At 39.8% G+C, this 21,629-nt stretch overlaps 6 protein-coding genes across 6 annotated transcripts; 2 read left to right on the top strand and 4 right to left on the bottom strand.

Moving 5' to 3' along the window:
* Positions 1–3,694: 3,694 nt before the first annotated feature.
* On the top strand, positions 3,695–5,315 carry ATC70_010213 (uncharacterized protein; the record flags this gene model as incomplete). The annotated part of the gene is made up of 6 exons (XM_064829433.1): positions 3,695–3,749; positions 3,808–4,013; positions 4,077–4,212; positions 4,271–4,551; positions 4,606–4,880; positions 4,946–5,315. 6 exons carry the CDS (start codon positions 3,695–3,697, stop codon positions 5,313–5,315), a joined length of 1,323 nt encoding a protein of 440 aa, XP_064686635.1.
* A 1,648-nt stretch (positions 5,316–6,963) lies between these two features.
* Positions 6,964–7,822, bottom strand: ATC70_010212 (Malic enzyme; the record flags this gene model as incomplete). The annotated part of the gene is made up of 2 exons (XM_064829432.1): positions 6,964–7,437; positions 7,493–7,822. The coding sequence occupies 2 exons, from the start codon at positions 7,820–7,822 to the stop codon at positions 6,964–6,966; spliced, it is 804 nt and encodes a 267-aa protein (XP_064686634.1).
* A 1,544-nt stretch (positions 7,823–9,366) lies between these two features.
* On the top strand, positions 9,367–12,379 carry ATC70_010211 (uncharacterized protein; the record flags this gene model as incomplete). Its single annotated transcript, XM_064829431.1, has 4 exons — positions 9,367–9,675; positions 9,733–9,881; positions 9,937–11,738; positions 11,802–12,379. 4 exons carry the CDS (start codon positions 9,367–9,369, stop codon positions 12,377–12,379), a joined length of 2,838 nt encoding a protein of 945 aa, XP_064686633.1.
* A 1,951-nt stretch (positions 12,380–14,330) lies between these two features.
* On the bottom strand, positions 14,331–15,464 carry ATC70_010210 (uncharacterized protein; the record flags this gene model as incomplete). Its single annotated transcript, XM_064829430.1, has 2 exons — positions 14,331–15,166; positions 15,230–15,464. The coding sequence occupies 2 exons, from the start codon at positions 15,462–15,464 to the stop codon at positions 14,331–14,333; spliced, it is 1,071 nt and encodes a 356-aa protein (XP_064686632.1).
* A 794-nt stretch (positions 15,465–16,258) lies between these two features.
* On the bottom strand, positions 16,259–17,155 carry ATC70_010209 (uncharacterized protein; the record flags this gene model as incomplete). Its single annotated transcript, XM_064829429.1, has 4 exons — positions 16,259–16,599; positions 16,656–16,911; positions 16,968–17,076; positions 17,139–17,155. The coding sequence occupies 4 exons, from the start codon at positions 17,153–17,155 to the stop codon at positions 16,259–16,261; spliced, it is 723 nt and encodes a 240-aa protein (XP_064686631.1).
* Positions 17,156–19,732: 2,577 nt separating this feature from the next.
* On the bottom strand, positions 19,733–20,904 carry ATC70_010208 (uncharacterized protein; the record flags this gene model as incomplete). Its single annotated transcript, XM_064829428.1, has 2 exons — positions 19,733–20,577; positions 20,631–20,904. The coding sequence occupies 2 exons, from the start codon at positions 20,902–20,904 to the stop codon at positions 19,733–19,735; spliced, it is 1,119 nt and encodes a 372-aa protein (XP_064686630.1).
* Positions 20,905–21,629: the final 725 nt, after the last annotated feature.

The following is a 21,629-nucleotide window of genomic DNA, read 5'->3' as shown; positions in this document are numbered from 1 at the left end:
TCTGGTGCAGTGCATACCATTGATATTTTTCTTGTGTTACAGGTTGAGCATTGATAGTCCAATCAATGCCTTGATACCACAAGATTTCGATTTTATAATAATAGTAAAAAATGTGTTTAGCAGCGTAGCAAATGACATAAGAGACCTGCTTCTCTTGTGCAAGTAGCATATAATCCTGTGAGATGATGCATTGTACACAAAACATTTTGATAGCAAGGTCTCAATTTAAGTTGAAATTGTTGAATTCCTCCATTCTTGTATATATAAATTAGCACGTTGACGTACAAACTATATTAATGTCCCTAAATAGAAATTCTCTACCCACCAACTTTCCCTGGTAAACTGCTACATCAATATGTACATCATCACCTTTGTGTAAGTTGGGATATTACAGCAGCAATCGTTATTTTATACATCTCGTTGTCAATCAATCATGGATTTCGTCCTCTGTAGACTCGCAATTTTTAAGGATCTCTCGAGTGATGAACGCAATAGGGCTCGCTCTTTGCCTCTAGTAGCTACTTTTTGTCAGTAGAGGTGATAAGCCATGTCGTCCAGGTGTTACATGATGGTTGTGATACAAAATACATGCAACTTTAAATATGCTATAACTCGTTTTATCAGCTAACAACTCCAATGCCAATACTCGCATCATACTTGTTTTGGTATACATCGTATACCTGACACTGCACAGGCTGCCTGTGCCTGTACCTGTGTCTGTACCTGTACCTGTGTAAACGTTTAATAGATCTGATCTGGGAATTTATATATCAAACAGACCTGAAGGCATCAGTAATCAAACACAATAATTTTAAAAAAGAAGCTTCTAGTTGATTGTGGCATTGCTCTCAAAGAGCTTAGTATTGAAGTGTTTCTGGGAAGGAATATTCTTTAAATTTCATAGCAATGAAAGGTATTAATTAGGTTCGTGTAATACATAATCAAGTAAGGATGTGTCATTACTGTGGAATTGATAATACTTGCGTAAGAAGCTTCATTGGTATGGAACTGAAAAGCCTGGTAGGCGATCCTTCTTGAAAGCTCTAAACATATAAATGCGCTCTGTTATTGCTATGAATTGGAATACAAGCTCACTTGAATCACTTATGCTAGAAGGACATCTTGGAAAATTCAATGTAACGTGGATTTGTTTAAATGAATAAATAGATCTTCTTAAAAGCCGCTTGGCCAGCTTCTCGTGTGAGTAGCATGTATACATATCTTGAGTACAGTCTATCAATACAGTCAACATCAACAGTCATTGCCTCAGCAACGTACGTATTTGGGATATATGACAAGTTTACAGCGTATCATATATTGTACGAGACCACAGTGCATGATACACCTGGCGTTGGTGTCATATATACAGGCATGTGTCTTGCACTGTGGATTTGAGAGCGTACATCCAAGGCATTCCGCTAATATATACAAGTGTTTATGCTTCGGATGGCTCTCTACCTTTGCTTCGCTTCGCTTCGGTGAGAACCAACCTGCGCAGCGGCAGCTCGCGCTACCGATTGCCCTTGCGCACCTTATCAGAATACTGCTACTACTTTCATTTTGACCCTCCACTTACACTTAAAAACACTTTATATTATCTGTAAATCTGGTTCTTATGCGATGCTCTATATCTATCTACACGTTGCTACTTCATATACGGGCAAGTATCATACAGGTATTATCCCTTTTTAGTCAAGAGTGTGTCTAATACAGCAAAATTCGAGTGCATTTGAGCCGCGTTTCCTCGCGTTCAAGGCCGTTTTAGATTGTCAGAATAGCACCAAACAATTGCTCTTGCCTAGCGGCAACTTGCTGACACCTTTGCTCAACTTTTTTGGGATCGCCAAAATTCGTCCAAAATCAACCAAAAAACCATGAGGGGATACCTCATAATTTCCATCAAAAATCAAACGATCGCGTTTTGGACCTTGATAATGAAGACTTTTACTATGATATATCTTGAATCAAAATGTTCCTTTTGATCCAACGCAGCCGCTGAAGCTTTGTTTGTGCGACCTTAATATGGTAAATCTCGACTTTTTCCTCAAAACCCTCATTTCATATTTTTGAAAATTGCTCAATATTTTTGTTCAAAACATTAAGTTTATTTGGCACCATCGGATGCGCCTTGAAAAGCGTTCCAGAAATGCATTAAGAAGTATGCGATGATCATCACATTTTATATAGTTGAATCTTCCAAAATAGGTCAAATTGAATCCAAAAAGTCTGAAAACCAACAAATCAGGAAAATAAAACAAATCACGGAGAATAAATCAATTTTGGCTAGCAAAAATGTTGCCATGCTTATCCTGCCACTAAACGAGAGTTTTGTGGATGACATTTCGAGTCCAAATTCAAATTTACATATACTGGAGATGCATTTTTGGACGTTAGATAGAATCATTTGAGGCAATAATAGTACTGTTTATGGTAAAGGGTATCAAAGTAGAGTCATTTGACTAATGTCCGTTCATTACAGTGTAATGGTCATTACTACCTTGCTCTATCAAAGTTTTTGAAACAGTACTGCCATACTCATTATCAATAAGTGAGCTACATAATAGAGCAAGATCAAGATGGCCTCGAGTAAAGCTTATAATATTAGCTTACTTTTGTTCGTTGATATGATTGTCAAGTGTGCTTGATCAGACGAACGCTGACAACTCAATAAATGCTCATTTTCCCTTGAGATCTTGGTAATGGCTATCATGTACATGTGGATCTGGACAAACAGCTATGCTATACATAGTCAGATCATTAACAACATACATAAAAAGCAAAATGATCTGATGCCAGATACACGAATTGATCTTGGGTTCAGAATGCGAAAAAAAAATTCCATATCTCCATGCAATAATACTGACGATGAAAGAAACGACCTCAAGATTCAATCTGAATGAATGCGGTTCATCCAAGCCATATCTGTACATGATTTAGCATTGGGAATTTTGCTTGGTTGAAGTAGCTTACATGATTGCAAGTGGTAATGTAGTCACTAATTCTGTAGTTGATAGAAATCATTGTTTCTCATACTTTGATGAAGCGTTGATGGCGAGTGCCTCCATGTGGAATGATTCATCGTTTCAAGTATCAAGTGGTTGTGAGTATCAACTCGACTCTTCAAAAAACTATAATACACGAGCTAGATGTAGATTTTGTCAGCTTCTGATTCGCGATCTCATCGTATGCCTTTATTCAGCATATACTACCACAATTCAAGTGCGAGATGGTATACTTCACAAGCCACTGATTTGGCTTATCGGGAAGGATAGGGATTAAACAGCTTCAACCTACCCATAACATACAAGCATTTGGTTGCAAATGTACCATGAACGATTGTGATCTTACCAAGATTCTTACAGATACGAAAGCAAATGTCGGTGGGCTTTGTTCAAAGCCTTATCCTGCTTCCCATCAAACCCCATTTTCTACATGTCATCATCAAACTCAACTCTGTTTCTAGGAACCAGATTGAGCCAATTACTTAAATAGTAAATTTATAAGGGCACTTCTCCGTATGTTTTGTTAGATTCATGGTCACGATTAATCCGGGGCCATAGTATTATCAAACAACATATCATTATCCCGTAATTTTCGCTTCTATTCCCGTGTTTGTAACTGTTTACTCTCTTTTCTTGGATTTGTTTTTCTGAAATATATTTATTGTTGTGGAATAGAATAGAAAATAGACACCATGCATCGCTTCGCAAGTAAATTATCAACAACTGTCAGTTACAAAGCTACTGCAGGTACGAGTAGTATGAACTGAAAAAGTGGATAGTTTGATTAAACCCAAAATTTTGCTAGGATTTCACACCTCTGCTGTGAGTGCAGCCATTACTCGTTTCAATTTACCTGCCATGAGTCCTACCATGACAGAAGGTACTATTCACAAGTGGATGAAGAAGGAGGGTGATTCCTTTGCTGCTGGCGATGTGCTTTTGGAACTCGAGACTGACAAAGCTCAAATTGATGTCGAAGCTGCCGAGGATGGTGTTTTAGCCAAGATTGTTGTAAGTTTTCTACTTGATGCGAAGGATAGACAGAGAAGCAGGCTCTGATCATAGTGACAATAGCTTCAAAATGGTAAAAAGGGATCTGTCAACAGCTTAATTGCTCTCATTGCTGAAGAAGGTGATGATATCTCCAATGTTGAGATCCCCGCAGAAGAAGAATCTTCATCTACCCCAGCTGCTGCTGCTGCTGCTGAAGGTAAAATTTCATTCAATGTCAACTGGTTTGCTTGATCTGATAACATGGTGTATAATAGAGGAGAAGCCTACTAGCACATCTGCTCCTACACCTACTGCATCACCCATCTCTCACCACGATATTGACACTAGCAAGCTCAAGAAGCCATTGTCTCCTGCTGTTTTAAGTTTGGTGTTGAAATACGGTATCAAGGATGTTGACAGCATCAAGGCATCCGGTAACGGTGGCCGAATCTTGAAGGGCGATGTTCTCGCTCACCTTGGTCTTATCAAGCCCAAGCCTGCACCCAAGGCTACTCTCAGTATTGCACCTCCTAGAGATCAAATTGTATTTGCCAAGGTAAATGGAGTGGCATGGCATGATAAGATGACACTGTGCTGATATTGGATACAGACTGAGAAAAAGCAGGATAAGAAGGAAGTCGCTCCTCCCCTCCCTACATTCATCAGCAAACAAGTTGTAGTCGACGATCTCTTCAGCTTGCGCCAATCATTGAACGAACAACATGGTACACATGTCAGCATTAACGATTTCATTGCAAAGGCAGCTGAACGTGCTTTGCAAGATGTCACAGCCAACAAGATCAATGCAGTTGGTGTTAAGAACCCTATTATTTATAAATCCTCTCCTTTATCCTTCTCCGAGAAATACACAGGTGGACAATTCAAGTAAGAGCAAGAAGAAAGAAAGACAGATCTATGCAACTGGGATACTAACAAACACAAAAACACAGGGTTTTCAATTTAACTGAACCTACTTATGACTTTATTACAGACTCGTATCAAAATTCCAAGCCTTATGTCATGCAAGTAAGCGGCTATCAACGTATTGTATCACAGCAGAAGAAGCGTTCATCAGATCATGAAATGCTTGATTTGATCGACTACCTTGGCGGTGCTTCAAGAAAGCAAGAGCCTCGTCGTATTCAACTCTCGACGAAAAATGCCAAATTAGATTTCACTCAACAACCAAAGCAAACACATGCCGTTGAAATCAAATTAGACGGCGGCAAGCCAGGAAAGATCTTGAATGATCAAAAGGCAAATGCTTTCCTTGAAAGAGTTGAATTTTATGTTAGAAATCCTAGCGAATTAGTGTTATAAATTGTTAAATTTAGTCATATTAAACAAATGTTGTCTCTCGCTTCTTTTTTTCTCTCTCGCTCCCCTTGCCTCAAACCCGAAATTGGGGCATGCATTTGATCATTATAAATAAAAAAGGAGACGTTTTATGTGGCGTGTAATGTAATGCCTTAATCATGGTTGCATCTGGAAATATTTGTTTCGATTTGATACAGCTTCTTTTTTGTCAAAAACACTAAACAAGATATCACGATGGTAACACTACATGCTTACAGAAGGAAAAAAAGAGACTTACATGACATTACATTACATCAACTTTGGCCGCCCCTCCCCCCCCCCAAATTTAACTATTTTGAATTGAGATTCAATGCAGACTAACGTACACCAAGATGATTTGTTAAGTGTTCCTTCATGGGCTGAAGATTATGATATTTGACTGATGATTACCCATGAAATTTCATCACATCCATCTTAAAGCAGCTGATTATTATTGCTATTATTGCTATTATTATGTTTCGCCGCCCTCCTTTGGTTGCTCGCTTTGATTATTATCCATCGGCCGTACCTATCAGATGATTTTGCAGTACAATCAATACAAGTAATCTTGGCGCTCTAGTATAGTAATTATAGATGTGCGGCCAGCTCAATATAATATAATATAGAATATCAGATTCCCGCTCTTTTTGTTTCTATTCGTCATCGTGAGAGAAGAACTGTAGGCGATTCCAATAAGAATGAATTACTTGGAATCATCCGGTTTCACAAATAGATTATTTTAGACCTACCGCGGGCCATGTAAATGCCTACTTTATATAATCCTGGTGGAACAATGAAATTAAATGTATCACTTGTGCTAAAAAGCGAATTATTTGTGTTATTAGGTGCGTTTTTTATAGCTTCATCTGATCTATAAAAACGTATATAGTAAGTCTAATGACATATTTATATTGTGATGTGGTGTTTGTGTGTGTGTGTGTGTGGTCCCGTCAACTGTACTATCAGACAGCAGCAGAAGCAAGGCAAAAAATCAATAAAAACGGAGGCGGACAATCGAGGCGAGATGAGACGAGACGAGACGAGACGAGACGAGGCGCCTTGATTTTCTTTTTGTTGATTAAGATTTGGGTATCACACGTGGAATATAGAAACATGATGAAACCAATAAAAAAAACTGGTTTTGAATATCACATCCCAAAGGGAGTAGTACATGCAAGATGAAAAAAAAAAAAAACCGACATTGCAACACATACACACACACATTTGACCACATTTTCTATGCTTTTTGTTTAACCATCCAATCGGTATAAAATTTCTCCCACGTGAGACGACCATGTAATAGTCATTTCAAGACTAGAACCATCACATTTTGGGCTTTAATGTCGATCAGAAAAAAAAAAAAAAAAAAAAAAAAAACTAGTTCAACTTGTTTGTGTACCTGACTTTTTTTTTTTGTGATTTATGAGTACAGGCAGAAAGGAAGGCATTTTTATTATATTTATATATGTACAGTAGTATTTATATATATATATATATATATATATATATATGTGTGTGTGTTTGTTAAGAAAGAGTATTATATGTACGATGTTGTTTTGTCATTTATACATATATATATATATATATATGTATATATAAAAGAAAAAATAAAGGGGAATGTGTAACAAGAAATCTATTGATATGAATGATTGTATGGATGATGGTGGAATGCATTCATGTTGGTAGTGTTGTAATATGTATTTATATTGGCGGCTGATGATAATGCAGAAACAGATGAGGACCAGCTCAAAATGGGTTTACAAACATTGGGTGGTGGTGTAGGGTAACTGTAGCTGTAGATTTGAGTGGGTGCCGGTGCCTGATCAGGGATGTATCGCTTCTTTGTAGCCTGTGTGCTATATTCATCGATGTATTCATGCGTGCGTTTCAATGGCTGCATCATGGGGATCACAACAGGTGGTGGAGGAGGTGTTGCTGGTGATATGGGCATCATCAATGTGCTGTTTGACCACCATTGCTGGCATGTCGATGTCCATGCAAAGAATTGCTTTTGAGGAATATGGATGTTGTAATTTAATGCTGACAGGAACTCCATCTCCATGATGTTCAGCTCATTCACAGGAATGCTGGATACTTCGGACCATGTCTGTAGTAAAGTGGATTAGATGTTGCCTCGAATCAAATGAATTACTCAAAATTACCTTATTCGTAAATGTATTGTCATCCAGATATTTATTTGCTAATACAAGTGCTGTCGTGAATAGTCTCACTTCGGAACCAATGGACGCTCTGATCGATGGATAAGCTGCTCGTAATCTCTGGATGTAATGGAGTGCCAAAATCATACATGTACATGATATTTGTGTCGCTTTCAATACTTTCTGGACGTAAACTTTAAAAGCAGCATGACGTTTCGGACTTAACAATGCTCTTTTGAAAGATCCAGCCCAGATACAAGGTATGATCACTGCGCAGAAATCTGCTAATTGCGATGGATTTGTAATGGACAAAATGGAGTAGGATGCTGTCATGGTGTTGGCGTATAGGTGTATGTTTTTTTTTTGTGTTTTTTTCTGGCTGGTTGTTTGATCAAGTGAGGGAAGAAGAGAAGAAAAAAGCCAAGATGAGAAATCTTGATTTATATTTATATTGATTACAAAATGTCGGATAATTCCATCAGCACCACCATGAAAAGAAGGTTCGCAAACAACTAAAAAGATTTCTTCCGTTTTGACCGGCCCCTAAATATAAAATGTCCCAAAAGAAACCATCGTGATACATGTAAAACAAAAAATTTGCCTCCCTCACTTTTTCTTGGATCCCCTTTCACCAGGTTTGTTTTACATGTAACCCACCCCCACCCCCCCAACATTGCTCCCTTTTTTTTTTTTTTTTTTTTTTTTTTTTTTTTATTTTCATTATCATCCATCCTTCTTTTGACAACATTTATAAAAATATTCCCTCAGTGCCTTCTTGTCACACAGTCCCCCCCCCCCACCTCTCCCTTGGCTTTCTTGTGCTCTCTATTTGGTGTATTCCCTTTTATAACTCCCTCTTTTTTTTTTTCAAGAGGAACCCCATCAAACATGGCGCATCACACATATCATAGACCACATTACATATTTACCCAGAAATTATTCCGTTTTCCATATCAAAGCATCAAATAAGATCAGTTTCATGTTCTTTGCCTAGATTTTATTTATTTATTTATTTATATATATATATATGAAATCAAGGAGCTGCGTTTGATTCTCAGTGTGGTGGATTATGCTGTGCGCATCCAATTTTGATGAAATGTCCATTTGTGTAATGTTTTTGTTTTTCCATTTCTCAGAAACATTGCATTAATGATAAAATGCTGTTTATCACAACATACCCAAATTCATGAAAATCGAGGTCGATAATGTACCACACACGTGGATATTAATTTCAATCATTTATTTACTAGTTGGCTTGCTATCTGTAGGTCGGTCAGCCTTCTTTTTATATATAAGCATTTATGCTTTGTTTTTGTTCCGTTCTTTAGTTTAGTTTCCTTTCGTTCTTTAATGACCAAATTCCAATTACAGATCAAATGTGAAATCATTATAAATGTGGTAGCTGCATTAGACAATAAACCGCCGCTGCAATATGTCTCGCTGTACATCAGATTACGGTTTCAAGCAAATCTTGATAGATTTTTGAGCTAGATTGCTCAGCTTTCGTCTTTTTAACTCTTTAAAGAATTTTTTCGTCATGCCTCTTTCCTGCAAATCGATACCAGATGGTTTTAAATAGACGCTCAACATGTTAAATACATGATCCGATTTTTTCATCCACCAAAAGTGGGCTCGCTCATTGTTTTTTTTTTTTTTTTTCGAGCATGTTTAATTTTACAGCCAAATGGCTCCAGACCCTGAGATCACATGACTTTTTGACACTACCACCAGAGCAGCTTGCTTCCAACATTGGAGGAGCAGGACAAAGAAGAAACCGCCAAATACAAGCTATCTTCTTTTTTCTTATTTTCTAATTTCGAAACAAGAGAATCAGTTAGCACACGTTTCTTTTCTTCTACTACCTAACAGCAAGGGAAATGCAAGCAACTACATCATTTCATGCTTCAGTTACATTGCCCTGTTTGAACCACAAGTCTATTGAGGTCGACATTGCGCAAGGCCAAAACATCAAAGATCTTGTATATCATCTGGTGCAAATCCACGCGCTACCCCCTTACTTGACCATATCTTTGTATTCTTCCATTCTGTCTGCTATGAACGAAACATGCAAAAGCAAAGTGTTGTTTGAACGGGAGCATAAAGTGGTTCAGAAGAAAGAGTTGCGCCATCTGTTTATGGACTCATATCAAGCAAACACACTTCAATATAACAATAAGCCCGAAGAAGTAAGTTTGATTGCGACACTACCGACGCGTGAATGGTGTTTGTTGACGCTGCTATAGGACATATTCCCTCGAGCTTATCATACCTTGGTACACTGCCCTATACCTGCCATCTTTGATACTTTGTTGGAACTGGAACAGAGCTATGCAATTGCAATTCAGGAGCTTCAGACAGCTAGCGATCATGAGTTGGTGGCAATTCAAGCGAGGTAAATGTGCATTCGACCGACCAAGCAGAACTTAAACCTTACCCATACCACCTAGACAGGCGCAAGAGATCGAATCAGCCTCTTCTTCCTCAACATCACTGACAGGATCACCCAACAGCAATACCCACAACAGCAGCAATGACATGACAACCATATTTACCCGCCAGGTAGAGGAAATGGAAGTATTTCAAGCTACATGGCAATCCGATATCCTTCAAACACAACAAACGCAGCGTCAGGAATACCGAGAATTTGTCATTGAGCTATACAAAGAGTACCAGTCGAGGTTAGCCTCCCTGTCGGACGAGCAGCATTTGAAATCAGAGGACAATGCATTGGGTGTCTTGGCTGTAGCAACTACAGCAGTGGCGGAAAAGAAACTGGATGGCAAAGAGATGGTAGCAGCAGCAGCCAGTCGAGTCAGACAATGGGACACAGACAACGGCGATGGCGAGGCAGCATCAGCAACAGCACCAGCACCAGCAGGAAGCAGCAAAAGCACACACAGCGATACGAAAAGCAACAATACCCACCCCATCATCACACGCCGCAGAACGGGCTCATTAGCCAGCAGCCTTGGGTCCATTACCTCGCCTAATTTACAGCAGCAACAGCACTCACCCAACGAACTCGCTAGCCTAGTGCGCACCGCATCCATTTCTTCCAACGATGAATCCTTGTCAGCCGCAACAGCAGAATCGGTGAAAAGCATCCAGGAGATGGGATTCCAGAAAGAGCAAGCAGAAACTGCGCTTGTGTTGAGCAACCAAAACATGGAAGCTGCTATCGGCTTATTACTAGAGAACCCTGAAAAGGTGGATGCATATATTGCCGAGCAAAAGTTCCAGCAGCAGCAGTTGATTCAACAACAACAGTTTCAAACAATGGCAAGACCGCCTGCCAGCTCCAGCACGCCTTACCGCAGATCGCACTCATTGAGCCAGGTGCCTCGCCCTGCGCTCGTCACCGAGGCTTCATCAGCCACTGCTCCCGTGCCTGCAACGACAAGTAGCGCTTCTGTCCATTCCCGCCAAAGCTCTGAAAACACGAACAGCCGTAGACTATCACTGACACAGAGAACACCTACATTTCTCAACATCATGAGCTCGGGGACTGCAAAGGCACACAGTAGTCCAAATCTGAATGTGCCTAGTCAGAACAACAGCATCAATGCAAACAATGCTAATAGCAACAATACTGGAGGCAAGTCTTGGAACCCCATCTCGTTTTTACAGCAACAAAAGCAGGCTATGGAGAGCACCAACTTGAGTTCCGTGCGCAAATTGGGAGGTTGGCTAGGTAAGGCCATGGAAAACTTTGGCATCGAGAACGATGAGAATGAAAGTAAGCAAGGTCTAATGAGAGGTCAGGCACGTCGTCAGCAACAGCAGCATCAGCAACAAACGCCACAACTCGTCGAGTCTTTTACTATCATGATGGGCACAGCACAGATCAAATCTTCGCATAATCTCAGACTACTGGTGACAGACGAGGCTAGTGAAGTGTTTCATCCTGTATATGATCCTCCTCGGGAGATGGCCTACCGAGCTGAAACCGCCACTAAGCTCTATACGAGTCATCTAAGCGCAGCGATCGTGCTTGTGGAAGTGAACGAATTGACAAGACGTCCTGTGGAAGGGTGGAGATTGTACAAGACGGGCAAAGGCAGCAACAAGGCTCTGTTTGAGCGCTGTCAACAGTCGACTGAATTCCATTTCGCTGATATCGAGACACAATTGAATGTTGTAGAGGAGGATTTCAAGGAGCATCCAGTGACAGAAGGGTCGTTTTTCGTCACAAAGCACTCTAATTTGCCGAGTACTCAGGTAGTTTTTCACCTTTTGATCAATAGTGCAGGTAAATCGTTGTAAAAGGGCGTCAACGCATAATGACTGATATCCCTTTGACCATGTCCCCTAGCCCTCACCACGACAGATCTCTCCAATCGCCATCCTCTTATTATCGGTCTTCGCAACATTTTGAAAATGACAACCCAATTTGACATTTCATCGCTATCAATTCCTCTACTGCTACTACCTGACAGGTTCATTGAACAACCAGACCATTACATGACAATGGATCATCATCAATCATGGCTTCAGAAGCGAGGCGAAGTGGTCATGAAGTGCATCAAAGGTTTCTTGATCGAGAATTCAAGAAGTGGAAAACGTGTGCAAAATGAAGGTCTAGACAGAGCTGAGAGTATGGGTGGTGGAGGCATGAGAAACGTGGAATTCCTGCTTCCTAGCAGACCAGATGTATATACAATGGGTGCCACTGCACTACCACGAGATACTCTCATATCTACTCCCACGTCAAACGGTGCAACACCACCGCCAATAACTGCAACATCATCAACAGATCTCCTGAGCGGATCATCCAGTGGAGCTGTGAATGATGGTTCAATGTCGAATTTCAATGGTACCCCTCATCATGAGGTAGAAGTTGCATTTCAACAATTTAGAACACTGTTAGTCAATCTTTTCCGCACTAGCTAGTTTAGATACAGGCTCTTACTTTTTTTTTTTCATCTATTTCTGTATTGGAATTATAACTATTAAAAGAGACTTTTGTATGTAATGTACTAGCCGATCTATCTCGCTACGGTCGATGTCGACGTCGCCCTGTGGGCTCTCGCCGAACACATTCCAAATCAGAGATAATAAAATCTGGCATATCAAGTAGATTTTAAATAATCAATTAATAGTAAAAAAAAAAAAGGCTATATCAAAGTCTGGAAGGGGGGGTATCCAATTGCTGATGTTGCTTTTGAAATTGTGAAATTGTCATTGCAAAAGACACCTTTATAGGGAAAATTTCCAAGTAAAAAAAAAAACGCTCGAGCTAAGCAATTGTACTTTCAATTCCATAATCCTCATTTAATCAGCATCGCAATCATCATTATTATCATCAGAAAAGCATTTGCGTTAGCCCGTGGCAACGCCAAATCTCATTCAAACTCAGTTTATTTTTTTTGCTCAAGATGGTCGAATTTTGTCCTTTGCCAACTTCTTTAGTTTATTTTTTGGCATTCGACTATATAAATTGTGATGATCACCCTACGTTTCCTAATACATTCTTGAAGTACTGTTTAAGGTGCTTCCAATGGTGCTAACTGTAACAAGTGTTTTGAATGGAATTATTGAGCAATTTAATAAAATTTGAAATAAGGCTTTTAGCGAAAATAGCCATATTTTTGCATATGAAAGCCTCATAAAAGTGGTTTCATAGGTTACTTTGGATCGAGAGAAACATTTTGATCTAGTATATGCCTTAGTAAAAGTCTTCATTTTCAAGGTGAAAAATGCGATCGTTTGATTTTGGATGAAAATCATGAGGTATCCCTCATGCTTTTTGGTCGATTTTTGGCCATGTTTTTTTTTGGTCTCAAAAAGTTGAGCAAAGATGTTAGGAAGTTACTACTACTCAAGTACAATTGTTTGGCGTCATTCCGGTGGCTCATAAAGGTTTACATATCAAGATATGAAGGCTTGAAAGCTGTCAAATTTGGTTATGTATTGCTTTATAGAGTCTATTTACAAGGCATAAATCACATCTTTGGTAACTGCAATTTACTGGAAAGGCAATTCTGTAGCTTGAGCAATTTTTTAATTCAAATAATAGGCGTATTGATTTTGGTAAAGCTGATTCAAGCAAATTTTGATGCGCTATATTGCTGGTAAGCTTATTAACAATGGAAATGAAAACTCGAATTTGCTGCTTAGTTGCCATGGTTTTGCACCTTCGCTTCGTTATGGTAAAATACTCTCATATGTCAATGTTAGCAAATGTTGAGTTGGATGCGTTATGTTGTTGGTGAATGGACTTCGTACCCCCTCTAAACCTTCTCTCAATACCGGCTTCGCCGATGGTTTATTCACCTTGTACGGTACTCAATTCTTTAAACTTTTAAAAGGATATGATTTGTTTGCCTACTTTTTTTTTTTTTTTTGAATGTTTACACATCGATTTTTGGGCCACGAAATAATACCCCTGAACGGAGTTCATATGTCAAAATATAACAGGCAAGCAATATCTCAATGATTAGCAAGTAAAGACCATCCATTGAATACTTATCATGTCACAAGATCTTGTTATATACGTGCCTGATTAAGGTTTTACAATGCCGTAACTTTGAAGCACATAACATCTCTCCATGTGCTTACTGTTAGAATAGTGCATAATGTATGATATCCACTCAGCTGATGTCCACAATTTCAGTCCTACATGTATACATCTCATCAATCAGTTTATATCAGCCAATGGCCATTACAAAACTGTTCAACCCGCAAAGACCCTAATCGTCCTCTCTGTCGTACTATTATTGTGAAATATTGAAGTGTTCTGCTATTGATGATAGTACTACTGTGTCACCAAATTGTAAATTGCACAACATTTTGTCCATCCACCATAATAATTTCAGCCAAAAAGTTTATTTGTACCTCTCATTTAGATGTTTCCACTGAAAAGCATCTCGATAGCAGCATTGACGTTACCGCCAGTTGCTGTCAAAGCTCTAATATTCTTTGCAGCATCCCAGAATCCCATTTCATTTAATTGTTGTAATTGAACTTGAAATCTTTCTTCGGGTGAGCGCGTATCAGCAGGAGATGGAGAGGTAGGATTTCCGAAAAGTGCTGCCATACGTTGCTGTAACTGAGGATCCACAGGAGGCACATTGCCAAATCCAGCAAAAGGGTTTTGTTGTTGTTGCTGTGATTGCTGATCGTTTGTATTTGGAGAACCAGCGGCAGGAGGGGACATCATGGCAGCAAATGGATTAGCAGCACCAGCTCCAAAACCAGGAGCGCCACCATTAACACCTTGCATAGCAGATGCCATGGTTGCCATTTGACGAATCATATCAGGGTTGGATAACATTTGTCTGAATTCTGGTGATTGCATCATATTACGGATCTCTGGGCCCATACCGGATAATTGGGGATTGGTCTGAATGATGGAATCGAGAACAGCAGGATTTTGAAGAACATTGGACATGTATTGAGCAAACATGGGGTTCTGTAACATTTGGTTGGTCATATTGGGATCCATGGCTCCAAAGCTATTGCCCATAGCACCTGCTCCGAAACCAGAGCCAAACATGTTGAAAGGGTTGCTTTGTGAGTCGGCTGGCATACCGGCAAATCCGCCAAATGGATTAGCGTTGGGTGCTTGTGTTGTTTGTGAGTTATTTGTTGGTGTTGCAGGATTTGCTGTGGCAGAAGTAGCACCAGTGGGAGCAGTAGCAGAGGCAGCAGCATTGCCAGAAGCAGCTGGAGCAGCAGCTAAGTAATCCACTTGATTAACATACTTGGCCTCTCTGTCAACCTTCTTATAGACCATCTTACCTTTAGGTCCTCCACCCTTGACCATATGAATTGTATTACCATCAGCCACCTTACAGTCGGCCAAGGTATCAGGGTCCTTCAATACACGACCAGAATAGATGAGGCGTTGTCTTTCTGCAGGAACCTCGGTTTGTTCAGCAATGGCATTCTTGAGATCCAGTACAGTTTTGTCGGTATCGATAGCAATGACAAACTTCTTGTCGCTTGATGATTTGATGTTGACGTTGATGGTCATTCTTTCTGTTAGCTTTTTTAAAAAGTGAAGAAAGGAAAAAAAAAAAAAAAAAGGGAAAATGGAAAATGAAAGAAGAACACATAACCAAAGGTCCAATATAGTAATTTCTAACGCGGTGGGTGACGTGTAAAACGCACCTTTTATGGCATTTCTCTCGAATTATTATACAAATGTATCCAATCAGAAGCACAATGTCAGTATTGCGAAAGGCACTGAAACGATCATGTAACGCTTATAGTAAAAATCATACTCTGGCACATCCGTAGCGCTTGCTGCAGGCAACACGCAGTTATGCTTTGCAATTAATAATGCTTCGCCAGGACCAATGATGCATCAGCACAACAGCGAAATAGAAAATATGGAATTTCCGCTGCCCAGCATGGCTCCGATATAACGTTTGAACGGTATAAACCCAAATCTGCAGGTAGATGTTCCGTTGTGATTAGCATGCTGGCTCGAAATACACTTTACATATGCCTCTTATTCAACCTGGAAGGTTTACGCATGAATGAATCAAAAAGACTGATGTCTTGCTACGCTTTGAAACACCGTTGATTTGAATTGTGTCGATGACAATGCAAGGACAGTTGCGACAGGGCTAAACTAACACATCAAAACGACACATCAACGTGCCGACCCCCTCTTTTATCGCATTTCCAACACAAAAAGACACCTCGCTCATCAAAATTATCGCCACTGAAGTGACAATCTTCGCCGCAATGTCATCAGCCTTTGGATCGAATGTTGTAAGTGATTCTATAATATGCTCTGCTTTATTTATAATGGATACATGTTTATTTCTTCTCTTTCTTGATCTTCTTCTCTTTCTTGGCCTTTTTTTCTTTCTTGACCTCTTTCTTATCGTCATCGTTTCGTTCTTCCTCGGTTTCGACTCTCTTTCTCTTCTTTGCAACGTCGCATTGATCTGCAGCAACGTCCTTGGTATCTTTCATCTCAGCGTCGCCATCTGTCACTTGACCAGAGTAGTATCCATAAGGCTTGAAACGCATTTTGAGGCCTTCAGGTTGCTCTCTCTTGTAAACAGGCTTGTCGAGGATGGATTGTGCTAAAGCTATTGAGTCTGGAATATCTACAATTTGGTTCAAGATCAAAAATTGATCAAATTTCTTGGGTGCTACATCAACAGATTGAGTTTGCTTGGTTGATGTTTACAGCATGTCAACTGCTTACCAAATGCAAGCTTGCCACCATCTTCACGAGAGGGAACTAAACAATCAAATGATACCATCTCATGTCCACTGATGCCCAAATCCACATTTTCATCATCCAAATTCTCGTCATCTGATTCTGATTTCAAGTCGCTGGCGGTAGGCACCTTGTATAAAGCATATTTATCATCTTCTTTCTCGAATTTAGCGAGAGGCTTCTTGGTGGCCTTGTCGGTAGGTGCTTTGATCTTCATGGAGGCAACATCTTCTTCAGACAGCTAAAGACACATGCTGTGTCAGCAATGTTTGCTTCATAACGAGACATAGAACATACATTATCAGGAATACGAATCAGCCATAATTCCTTATCATCATCATCGAGAACTTCTTTATCAAAGACAGAATCGAATTTGGAAAGTGCTGGTTTGAAGCCGGAAGGAATGCTATTTCAACGAAATAAATCATCAATGTCCATACACATATCTATGCCGTGTTTTCAATTTACTCTGCTGATGAACTCATTGTTGATTTTATCGATTTAATTTGCCTTTGATGAAAGAGCAATTTTTTCCATCATGTCAAAGAGGTAAAGATTTTTTCAAATGTCACGATAGTTAGTCACGTATGTTGCCCATTTGAAGCATCTCAAGGACGCTTGGGAGGTGTAGTATGATGTAGATGTGTGATACAGTGCATTGTAGCATCATTTGAGTGCTGATAGCATCACTAGAGGATCATCTGCTTTATTTTGTGTGCAAGTTTGAGCGACTTAATGCTCAAATGAACAGCCAAGAAGAGGCCAATGTGCAGAGTTGCTTTGCATTACAATGGATCCACATTCAGGTAGACTTCGGTCAATTAAATGCAGCAAATGTAACCAACACCAGACTGCTGAAATCCACCGTCTCTTAGAGAAAATTTTTCAAGCCAGGAAAAAAAAAAAAAAAAAAGTATAAAAAGGGTCGCAAACTGCAGAAACGATTGAATCTTTATCCTCTCAGGCCTTTTGGCTAAGATCAAGTGTAGTATCTGTTCTTTATAGTTTAACAACTATAATGAGGGACAAGTTCCCTCACGTTGTTAATCTAATTTTTTCCGCCCGGAATCCAGAGCTCTGGCTTGCTATCTCTGGAATCCACAGGTGTCCTTTGCCTTACACTACCCGCAAAGTGACGCCGACCCCCCTTTATCAAATACAAATGAAAAACATATAACTTTGTGCCCTTGGAAAGCCAGTTCGTGTCATTAGTGCTCTGTGTATGATAACAAATGTTCAACATCCAAAGGAGTAGAACGCACGCGTTGTTACATTTTCGAGATGGTTCTGAGAACATGCCCCAATGTAAGAAACTGCGAGATGTATCTCATCATCCCTACATGAACTTTGTGTCTGATACTTCTTCTATGCAAAGATCAACAAGTGGGTACATGATGTGGGCCCGATTCTTTACCCTTACATACAGTCATAGAGACGCCGCAGTCATCACAGCTACAGCTTTTTCCACGCCTAATAGGAGCAGCAACCCCTTCTCCATAAAAGATGTATTCCAACATAGAATGACTGGATGTCGAGCCTTAATATCTTTGCTTGGGAGCCATATGCATCTTTTTGAAGTCAAGGGATTACATGATGCTTCCTTGGATGCTTCTAAATAAATAATCCGTATAAATTTTGCTGTGCGCTGTTCATCTCTTTGGTCCCATTCGCATCAAGGATTCTCGCACATAGGATTATTGAAATCTTGTTCCAATATACATATTAGTAAATCGCTGGGAGACTGAGGGAGGTAATGCTAAAGCGCAAAGCAATCCAGTAGAAGGCGCCATACCGCAGACAAGCAGTTGTGGGCCTTTTGGAATCATTGGTAATTGAACTCTAAAGTTTCACTGTTTATCTGGCCATTACCACGTGAACGCTCTCTATGAACAGCCTATTTACTGTGGATCTGACTATCTTGGGATGCTCCGCGACTATGTCAATGAGAACAATTCATAAACAGAATTGTCTCCAATTGCTCAAGACTATGCAAAACACAGCGAAATATGGATGGACTTGCGTCGTGATTTCTCGCCCTAGAGGCCGCTTTAGACTGCCAGAGTTACATCAAATGGTTGCTCTCACCTAGTATCAACTTTCTGGCACCTTTGCTCAACCTTTTGAGGACCTAAAAAACATCGTCAAAATCGGCCAAAAAGCATGAGGGATACCTCATGGTTTTCATCGAAAATCAAACGATCGCGTTTTTGGCCCTCAAAATGAAGACTTTTCCTATGGTATATAGTAGATCAAAATACTTCTCTCGACCCAAAGCAACTCCTGAAGGTTTATTTGTGTCACCTTCATATGCAAAATCTTGACATTTTGGGCAAAAGCCTCATATAATATCTTCAAAGATTGCTCAATAAGTCTGTTCAAAACATCCCTATTAATTAGCACCATTGACTGCGCCTCAAAAAGTGCTCCAGAAATGCATTAGGAACCATGGGATGATCAGCACATTTTATATAGGCCAATTAGGCAAAATAGATCAAAGAAGTCGAAATTGATCAAAAATATTAACAAATCTGGCAAAAAAAAAGTGATGGAGATTAAAATTATTTTGGCGGCTGCCAAGGTCAATGCCAGTTTCATGATGAATGTATAATGCTTTTAAAAGCTCATTAGGAGGGGAACGCCCGTGAAAAAGCATTACCGCTAAGCCTTACGCATAAATTTAACCGTTGGAAATTGATTTTCCCCAGTATTTTTGTGAACATCAAAAACAAAAGTGCATCTTGGCTTTAGAATACGAGTATCGATAATACGGTTGAAAGCCTACCATAACACCATTTGCTTTAAAATACGAGCAAAGATGGACTTAATTGACTCGAAATTTACTGCGAGCTGGGCAAACGGCCTTAATTTTGTGATACATTGAATCAGTAAACACAACAGTGAAAACAGCATGTATAAAAAAAGGATATATCGCGTGCATTTATGCGGATCCTGATATCAGTGCCAAAGCAAGAGCTTATCCTGTATTCAATTTCATGTCTTGGTAACTGCAAATACAGCATATATGTAGTGAGCAGTTTATTAACCATAGATAAACATTCGATTCAAAAATTCGGTACATTCACCAGAGTCATCCGTTTCAAAGTAGTTTTACACTTCATGCTGAGGTCGTATAACGGAGAATCACAGTTCACCCTGATATCACCACACTGATCATTGGGTATGTCATGCTCTTCCAATATGCTGTTGTTGACCGTCACTAAACTTCTTTCATTTGCCTCCTTTGTACCAAATTGCAATACAAATGACTCCAAATCATGCACAGCATTCACGAGTTCAGTCAAGTACCGTCTACTTCTCCAGGTAGTAACATCCTCAATGTCCTCGTAGATCTCAATGTGCTCGATCTGCCTCCATAGAGTGTCGGGTATCAGACTGACAGAAGTGATGAACTTCGTGGTGGATGTCGAAGCGGATCTGACTTTCTTGAAAAGAGGTATTGTCACCATGGATTTGTAAAACACAATCTTCTTCAAATGTGGGCTGTTGAGGGCTCGAAATGCATCCACAGACGGCAGTACATCTTTGAGAACGAGGATTTCAACTGATGATAGACAGCTCACCAGTGGCTTTAGATACTGATCCCATTCCTTACCAGCACAACATGGGCATCGTTGGATTGGATTGAACCCAATGAAATCAAGCCGCTTTATACAATCGCTTTGACGTTGCTGCATCAATGTTTGCTGTAATGCATTACAGACGCTGAGTATGCTGTTGTTTTCGCTGTTGTCTATTAGAGTGTCATGAGGTGCCGATGTTGTATTGGACAAGTGGGAACAAGAGACGAGATTTGCGAACCCTGCATCACAGATGATGTCTAATCTTTCGATTTGAGTACAAAGGTTGATTATTTCCTTCAATTCGGTCAAGGCATTGGCATGATGAACTGATAAACATGACTTAATTCCTCTGTTTTTTCCCACTATATCCTATCTTTACCTCTTTTCTTGATCATCATGTTTGTAGTTTTGGATTTTTCTCGGCGTATGGTGTCAAATGACGCAAAATCAATCACCAGGTGACGCACTTGCTGATGAAAAGCCAGATTTGCCATCCTAGACTCCTTTAACAGCTTAACTATGCGAGATCTAAACGGATAGCTTCTTGAGTAACTGGGATGGTTGACAAGTGGTAACCATGGTAACTGATTTGATGGAATCCTGGCACCTTTGCCAGTAGCAGTGGAAGAGGCGGAGGCGGAGGCGGATTGCATGAATTCAAGGCCGATCAGGTACCATGATTTGCATACCATGGCAACGCTGAGTAAGTCCAATTGCCAGCATACACAGGTACCATCTTCGCCGTACCTAAAATACCGTGATGTGGTATGGTTTGGGTATACTGCACCACTATTAGCCGAGATAAATCTACATTGCGATGTCGACGATGTTGCTATCGAAGGAGGATGGACATGCTGTAGTAGTAGATGTGTAAATATTTCCCTAGTAATTTCAACAGGTAGCTGTGTGATGTGATTTGATTGATACATGACTAGAAAAAGAGTAAGAGGAAACGAGAAAGAAAACGCCTAATCAAGCAAGGACCTTCTCTTTTGAAATAAAAGTTCTTTGTTTTTTTTTTATTTATTTATGACAGAGACTATTTTAAATTTTATATTTGGGAAATGTGCAAGAGAGATATAACCACATGTTACAAGTTTTCCGCACCACATGATCACTATACAAACCTTAAAGCGTTTTTATCGAAATGTTGTATAGAAAGGATCTATTACTCTTTAAATGGATGTGGAGGCTATCCAGTGAGTGATCCCAGATAAAGTCATACGCTTGCATAAGATGGCGCAAGGGTTGCTATCGCAGAGCATGGTATTTGGAATGAGCAAATTTTCAATGTGAGATTGATGATGGCAATAAGCATTTGGCTGGTTCTCCTTAGATATAACGTCTTATCTGATTTAAAACTATTTGTTTGCATGTT

The sequence above is a fragment of the Mucor velutinosus genome (assembly GCF_035048745.1).
Source record: "Mucor velutinosus strain NIH1002 chromosome Unknown tig00001563, whole genome shotgun sequence".
NCBI lineage: Eukaryota > Fungi > Mucoromycota > Mucoromycetes > Mucorales > Mucoraceae > Mucor > Mucor velutinosus.
This window is presented reverse-complemented; position numbering and strand designations above follow the sequence as displayed.